Source organism: Erigeron canadensis, chromosome 3, assembly GCF_010389155.1.
Source record: "Erigeron canadensis isolate Cc75 chromosome 3, C_canadensis_v1, whole genome shotgun sequence".
Lineage (NCBI taxonomy): Eukaryota > Viridiplantae > Streptophyta > Magnoliopsida > Asterales > Asteraceae > Erigeron > Erigeron canadensis.
Window position 1 is genome coordinate 30508418 of NC_057763.1, and position 8619 is coordinate 30517036.

General features: G+C 33.5%; 1 protein-coding gene across 1 annotated transcript; it reads right to left on the reverse strand.

Annotated features, from left to right (window-relative positions):
• Positions 1-1237: 1237 nt before the first annotated feature.
• LOC122593376 (glutamate receptor 3.7) lies at positions 1238-6673 on the reverse strand. The gene is made up of 6 exons (XM_043765773.1): positions 6303-6673; positions 4037-5307; positions 3091-3368; positions 2886-2917; positions 2340-2746; positions 1238-1773 (listed from the first exon to the last, which is right to left on the reverse strand). The coding sequence occupies exons 1-6, from the start codon at positions 6559-6561 to the stop codon at positions 1345-1347; spliced, it is 2676 nt and encodes an 891-aa protein (XP_043621708.1). The 5' UTR covers positions 6562-6673; the 3' UTR covers positions 1238-1344.
• Positions 6674-8619: the final 1946 nt, after the last annotated feature.

An 8619-nucleotide genomic window follows, 5' to 3' on the forward strand; every position in this document is an offset into this window, starting at 1 on the left:
TTCAAAATACATAAAACCGAAAGATAGGTATGATTGCAATGAACAAAGAGCACCAACAAATAAAAAAAAAACTGTTGAGTGTTGACTTGAAATCCTAAATCTTTCACCGAATAAATTACAATGAAAAAAAAAAAACCATGCCCAATTGAATAACTACATTGAAGTACCCATTAAGCTTATATCTCATCCAAGTATATGGCAATTCATGGGACCCCTAAGCAGAATTTCCCAGTTCAATCCATTAAGTTTGCTCCTATATTGAATAATTTGAATCGATTGTAGTTCGTAGCTAGAACCGCTTGGACCAAAGTCGTAAACATATTTTGAATCTTTCTAAAATGTTTATGATGTTGGTTTTGTTTGCGGTTTAGATGTCTGAATCATAGGGGAAATGAGAAAACTAATTCGTTGATTATAAAACAAACTTTCCCTCCCCCTCTTTCTCCTTAATTTTAAAAACCTGAAATGATACATTTACTCTCCATCTTAATACATCATTTTTTCTATTTTATAGACTGTGACAAAAATGCCCTTAAAAAAATTCAACTTCTATCTTTCACGTAAAAAAACATAGCAAAAACCGTAACTCAAAATTTGCCCCCTCCTCTCCCTTTCATATCCCACGCAACAATCCATCACATCTCCGACCGTAATGAAATTACTATTATGTTAATAACCATACCATCACCGTCGCTGTTACCGCAGCTGCATTGCGTGGCCACCAATCTAGTATAGTTATAATACAATCATTGAGTTAATATAGTTTGTAAATCCTGCTTTAACATATATAGATTTGTTATACCTCTCAAATCATAATCAACCATTTAGGCATAACCGAATCATATATTATTCATCACACGAACATAAAGAAACCTTTCAAATTTTGAATTGTTGAACATATAAAGCTGTTGGGTTGGCATGTCTATGACATCTTTGCCTTTGTTTTGCCAACCCTAAGTGCGTAAGTGACATTTCAAAACCTAAAAAAATGCTACTTTTCAATTTTTCATTAGTGTCGTTTTTCTCTAATGACTTGTTTAGTTAAAGAAAATAATCGTTCTCTAAACTCTACGGTTAAAAAGACGAAACCATGTCATGTTGAAAACGAAGCTAGTAGGGGACTAGAGGGTTTCGAGCCCCTCAATCTAACACAACTTATTTAAGTTTTCTTTCTAAAGGTTATATATCAACATTATATATAAGTACTTCTATATTTCTAAGTTCTAACATACACAAGTAACAAGGTAACGTAGATATATATTTACAAATTACAATACGTGTGTTCATGTAATATATCCAATGTGACATTAAATTAGTCACTGACAGATTCACTATAGACTAAAATCAAGTATTTTGAGAGGGTTCATCATCTTTCTTGAACATATTCTTGATAGCTTCTTCCTTTTCATCAATAAAATCGAAAAAGTTGGACAAAACCCCATAACATCCTCTCTGTGATGATGCTGCGACTGAAGCTGGGAATGAAGGGGACCGTGGATCCAACATCTGCTTTTGTTTGTAATAGATATATTGGCGAACAGTTTGTAGTAAAAATAATACCAATGCAGTGAGTGAGAAAATGCCACAAATTATGTATAGACCCCAAAAGCTGCTCATGTGAAGCTGGTTAGGTTCCCCACCACGCCCAAAAGCACTCGGACAACCATTTTGGCAGAACCATGTGTCGTGGATTTCTTGAAGCTTTCCATTTTCAGAAAGTTGCATAATTGATAGGGATAGAGTCGTGGCAAGAGGAGAGTCTCTCTTGAAAGCCTGCCAAATTTAAGAAGACTTTTTGTTAAAAGAGCAAATCTATAGAAGCGGCCAAACTCAATAATTTCTTTTTTCAAAAGAGAGAGAGGTGTGCAACATAACATGTTCTTCCTATCAACAAATGTTAAGACAAAAGGCGCAGACAGCAACAATGCTAGAAATGGTAAAATGGGAACTTGAGTTTCAGATAATCACAAAAAGTTATGAAGTTTGATAGCATGCATAAATAGTAGAGGTGACAAGTCTGACCTATTAACTTATGAATAAGTCAACTATGACGGGCCGCATAGGCAAATAAAGAATATTAGGTCCCCAAATTGTATTTTAATTTTTAAATGCATAAAGCCTCTTGAATCATTGTAGTTATAGATCATTTTTAGAATACTATAGCGACTATAAACACATTTCAGAGCCTAACTAATTATTTAAATTCAAAAAGTCTTTTGGGGGCTGCCAGCATAACATGATCCAAAACACTACTGATCCGTATCAAAATGTTACACGTTTTGACATTATGCACCCTCCCGACCAACAAATTTTCCCACATCTAATGAAAAGTTACTTACAAATCCCCATCCGCTTCTAGTGAATGGTTGACCAACGATCCCAAAATCATCATATTCGGAAAGAAACAACTCGATGTAAGGAAGTTCCTCAACAATTGCTACCACCCCTCCCTTATGTGGTCCTAACCGCAATGCTTTAGCATATTCAGCTGATGTGTTTAAAGGAATAAGCCTAGATTCAGGAATGTAAAGATTATCAGCCAAATAAGTATTGGCAAATGATCCCCGTTGATACCCAATTGGTAGATGACTAGCCACTAAGCTATCTATCCCTGTGATGGGTGACGAAAGTTGCTGTACAGTAAGAATGGATGTTAAGCTTGCAGTATAGCTTGCTGTGATCACCATCAACAGGAAAAGCCATACCACCATCACCATCCGTCCAAGTGGGCTAACCGTATCTTCCTCTGAAAATTTATCATGTAACCATATACAACATTATTAGCGGGTATTCTATGATTATGATGATTCGAAACCACAATTTAAAACGCATGACACCTTTTTATGAACTTTTGGAAACAAAGTTAAAGATAGAGTTGTGCTTACGGTTACTCTTGAACAAGGTCGAAAAGCTGAACCTGAAAAGCAAAAAACTTTCATCTCAGCATTTCTGAGGGGTTCCTGGAAATAGCTCATCTTCAATTTAATGATAAAATCAGAAGCTCATCTATTTCGTGACAAAGTAATTCCACGACCAACAATTTGTACGCATGTACGTAGAATGAATACACATAAGCAAGAAAGAACTTACAAGAATATCGTGACAAGCTGTCTCTTAAGTGGACCCCTAAAATCGTCATTAACACGATGTTCAAGAAGCCAGATAACAAAAGCAATCAATACAAAAGCCGCTGCAGTGACGCACCACATTTCCACAGTAAAGGGTCTAAGAAATACCCAAGCACTGCCTTTTGAATTGTTGATAGGTATCACTATCACAAGACCACTCGTGGCATAAGGCTGCGTGAAATCTACAATCTTCGTTCTGTTTGTCACAATAGCAATATCTCCAACTGCTCCATCAAACACCTGTCAATAACCACAAGTTAATACTACAAGTGGTTGCATGGATAAAAATATTTAGAGGTGGCATATTTGACCCATTTACTAATAAATAGGTCAACTTAGGTGCTGAGCCAAATAGGCAAAATAGATGATTTAAAATCTTTGGATCAGAAGATATTTGACACAGTAGATGTTCATAGATGATTTAAACTTTTTGGATCAGAAGAGTTTTGACTCAAACCAACATCGCACATCAAGTCTCAAGCCATACAACAATCTGTTAATCACATTAATAGTAAAAGAACTTGCATTGAGATAACAATCAAAGGGGAAAATTTTGAACTAACTATTGTTGAACGGGTCGTTACGTTGTATCTTGAACAACTCAAATGGGTAAATGAATACCTGTAAAAAAAAGCCCCGGTCAAACGGGTTATAATTTGCATAGTGTATTTTTGATGAATAAAACCTCCTAGAATCATTTTATGTGGAATGTAGATCATTATTGAAACTATAACTTTTCTAATCATATTTGACAAACACTATATTTGTAAAAAACTATACATTTGGGTAAAAAGTGTTTTCGTTCAACTCACCCTGTACAAAAAAAATTACCCATAACCCAAGCCACCCATTTGCCACCTCCAATCGTAATATCACTGTGAAAAAGACTTCCCTGATATATAACTTACATCATCTGTAACGAGTTTTACAAGTCGATCATAACTAGGGTTGGACCGACCATCTCCGAATGGCACAAATTTATAGGGGAGTTCATAAGGAACTAACTTTAGTGCTTCTTTAAACACATCAATACAGTATCCTTCAATCGTATGATTGCTTAATTCTGTCACAAATTCAGCAAAGCTATGTCGTTTTGGTATCCCGATTCTCAAAGGTCTTTCCACATCACCAATGACCCATCCACGTGGCCGATCCGTCTTGCCACCAGGCCAAGTTACTACACCAAGTTTATCATTTAAACCAGAAGAGCTACTTTTATTCACTTTTAAAGATTCAGGTGGCTCAATAGAGAGACCTGAATGGTTGGACCAATAACCTACACTTTGAATCTCTAACTTGGCCATATTAAAGACTTTATATCCACGTGGAACCAAGTTTCTATCTTCATTGAAGTGAATTGGACCAGTCAGACCATTGAAATTAGATTCAGATAGAATCTTGACAAACTGTTTCCCGTTATTAAAAATCTTGAGTTTCCCAATCTGTGAACTGACAGCCGAAAATGTCATATCCATATCTTGATTAAGAAATGTATCTATTGTGTGAGCTACAGTCCACACAGTATCATATGCATATGATCCGTAGACATTCAACCCAAAATTTTTAACTTTTGATGCTTGTGGAGTATGCTGACAAAGACCAACCACACCCTCGATAATTCTTAGAAACTCTTGATTCTTTGGGCTAAACGACGCTAAAGTGGTACAAAGCCAATCAGTTGTTAGCCATACATAATCACTCGTCATCATATTAAGCTTATTGGCTACTTCAAAGATTCTGAGTGCACGATCAGGATTAATGTGGACTATATAAACACGAGGACCAAGTGGGATCGTTTTATTAAGCACATCAGTGATATCGTTAAGATTATAGTTAGTGGGCAAGGCAAACTTATAAGAAATCTTTGACTCTCTTTTCTCTACTTCATCATCTAAAGAAAATATCCCATTTCTTCCATATTCATCATCAATATATATTGCAAGCACTTCTTTCCATCCATAAAAGTCTATCAAATTAGCCATGGCTGCCATTTGGTATGAGTCAGTTTGTGTAGTTCTAAAGAAGTATGGGAATTGGAGGGACGATAAAGTGGGATCCGTAGCAGCATATGAAATTATTGGCACTTGTAGACCATTTGCAATTTGAGAAATCATATGAGCTACAGTCGATGATTGTGGCCCAATTAAAGCCACTACATTTCTCTCTAACATCTGAAACGCTGACAAAATCATTCCAAGAAATTTTACTCAGCAATATCAAGTTGTGAAAGTATGAAAAATCAGAGATTACTGATATGCTACAACATAAATCAAGAAGAAAACAAAGATGTTTCCTAACAAAATACATTAGCACGAGACTGTGATATGTATACATTAGAAGGCAAACAGATTGCTAGTTTATGTTTAATAAGCAAGTTGAAACTTATAAGAAACCATCCAAATATGCAATAGCAAACACTCTCGATTGTACTTGCTAGAAAAAGGGCGTATGCTAGTTTTTTATTTCAAACTTTAGGGTGAAATTTCTTGCTTTCAATAAGCAGTTCAAGATTGCTCATTTCAAACTCATATTTCTTGGTGGACTAAAACACTTTACCCTTAATGCATAATAGGTTGTTTCTAGTAAACCATCTCCAAGTTGGTCATATAAGAAGGCGTGCAGAATGTCTCTTAAGAGGCCCACGTTCAAACCTCATTAGGTAAACATCTTGACATTCTAGGGAAAAAGTCTAGGAGATAGCTACGTAAGGGCATCTCAACGGCTTGCAGGCCTAAAACAAACTTATAAAATGGGGAAATACCAATACCCGGCTATACTAAACATTAGACACACTAATATCTTTACAACCCAGCCTAAAAAAAGGCGACCCTCCGAAAATTTAGGTTCAACACAGGCTTCCATGTATATAAATGAAAACAAAAAATCGGCCTTAAAAAATAAGGGCCTAAAGCTCTTAGCTTTAGCAGCTTTACCCCTACGACGACGGAAATGCCAGTTAAACCGCTTACGTCACTTTCCCTGGATTAGCCTAAACAAGTTTCCAATGAGCTAAATATTCAAAACAACCTCAACAGTCTATAGTTACTTAAACCCTAATAAAACCTAAACAATCAATAACTGCAATAATATATATAATAAATTTAATACTAAAGACTTAAAACCCACAAACAAAAAATGTAATTTATAATCATCAAATAAATAAAAATAGATTACCTTCAATGGAACTGTGGAAAACACTGCAATTAGTATCCTCCATGAACAAATTGAAAAGTGTGCCATTAAGAATTCTTGAATCATTATTAACATCAATTACAGCACTTTCCATACCAATTTTTGCAGCCTTACCAATGACTGAATCAAATGAAAATATTGCTCCAACATTTACAGTATCAGGTCTTTTTGAATAAGCACAAATGTTAATGATAATAATCCCCAGCAACAATATTAATAATCTTGAAGTAGTAGATTTCATTTTTATTTATTTATTTTTTCTGAAACCAAATGTAACTACAACAACAATTTGTAGTAGTAATATTTTGGTGAAATGGCCATAAAAAGTATTAAGTTGGTTATGGTGAGAATAAAATCAGGTGCAAAAAAAAAGTACAAATGAGATATTTGATATTGATATGAGTATAATATAATATTGATACAATTTTAGTGGGGTGTGTGAGGAGTGGGGGGGTTTCATGATACTTGGATAAGAATAAAATGAGTTCGGTAGTCCACTGAGTCCACTAGTCAAATGATCAGTGTTTTGTTAAAATTTATAAATGGAAAGGCAAGAAAAACATGGATAAAAAAAAATTTTGGTTCTTCCTCGAACTTTCTTTCTTTGTTTTTTCTTTTTCTAATTTATATATTTATAATATAAATATAGATATAAATTTAATAGATAGAGATATTTTTATCTACCAATAAATTAAAACAGAATTGTAGATGCTCTTAAATCGATAAGTGACGTAATCCTTGATTGACATGTGTCTTTTTAATTAATTTATTTTATTAAATTAATTTTTTTTAATTGTATATGGATTCAATTTTCTAATTAGACTTAGAATTTAGTTATAACTCTTGATTTATAGATACAAAACTCATTATAACTTTATTTGATTGATTGTTTTCTCCTAATAAAATAACCTAATAATCTTCCTAATACATTAAAAAGGTGACATGTAGTATCCACTAATTCTCTTTCATAATCTTGTCCCCTGATTTTTTCACATGTCATCATCTCATAGTTAGGAGAATTATTAGGTTATTTGATTATGATGATTAATCATTTCTCTTAATAAAATTGAATATGTTTCTTTCTCAATTCTTTAACTCGTGTTACTTATATTACTTATAATAAGTTATTAACATGACTTCAAAAATTTGAGTTTATGATCGGAAATCACAAGACTATTTGTCATCATCCACTATATTTACAAATTTCGCTTTTGATTTGATTGTAAAAATTTAAGTTAAATCCAAAACTTTAATTTAATATATATTATATTTATCATTATTGTTATTATAATTTAGCTTCAATCATCGGTTACTCTAATCACAATTCATTTCATACTTACGAATTGAGGCATATTCAAAATTTCTTTATGATTCAATCTATAAAACTATTAGTACTAGTTAATAAATAAAAAAAAAGTGTTTTTTTTTTTAAGAAAGTGGGTACTCCTTTAATTTATTAAGGAACATAGACTAGTAGAGAATTATTTTAGGTTAAAAAAATGTATTTCCGGTTAGATTGTTAGCGTTTGTTATTAGTTTGTTAAGTGTAGTGTAACTATTTGATATTAGAATCTGATATTTTTTATAGTTATATTTTTGGTTTTATAGTTTATTCTTTATTTTAGTCCATATTTACAACCACCTTTACATTAGTTTATATAGACGATGGTCGGTGTCTGCGTGTTGCGGCGGTTAAACGGTGATGATAATACAAAGCAGTGGAGGAGGAATAGATCTGTGTGTGTAAATAGAAAGGAGAAGAAGAAGTGACTGTGTGTTGGATCTTGGTAGGGTGTTTGTCTGATTTTGTTTAGAGATATAAAATTAGGTGATGTGTGAATTATGGAGGATATTAAAAAGATTGCTGAATTTCCTAAAATAGAGAGTCCAATATGCTTTAGAAGGGATTATAGAAAAAAAGGGTTTTGCTAAACAAAGCCTTAAGGGCTTTCGTTAAAGTGCATTAGTTAGTTGTACACTGACCATAAAATTTAAGGGGTGCACTTTTAGTATAAAAATATACAATCTTTTTATGGACGTTAAGTGAAGCTCTAAGGGTTTTGTTTAACCTTTTCCATAAAAAAAAATATAAGGACCGGACCAAAGCCAGTATGTCGAGTTTCGGTTGGCACCAAGTTTTAAAACACACCGCGCTAAAATCTCAAATTAGGAGGAGGATTTTGACAAGACTGTTGGGTTTTATAACTAATTATCACAACAAATCACAAAGCACGCAACGGAAGACAAGATCTATGTAGTTTAACTAATTAACCAAGGAATAAAATTTGTACCTTATAAT

Coding starts and splice junctions, on each gene's coding strand:
- LOC122593376 (XM_043765773.1), bottom strand. CDS start 6,561: ATGAAATCTACTACTTCAAGATTATTAATATTGTTGCTGGGGATTATT. Junction 2,747..2,885: donor GACCTTGTTCAAGAGTAACC/GTAAGCACAACT, acceptor ATAAATTTTCAG/AGGAAGATACGGTTAGCCCA. Junction 1,774..2,339: donor CTAGAAGCGGATGGGGATTT/GTAAGTAACTTT, acceptor TAAATTTGGCAG/GCTTTCAAGAGAGACTCTCC.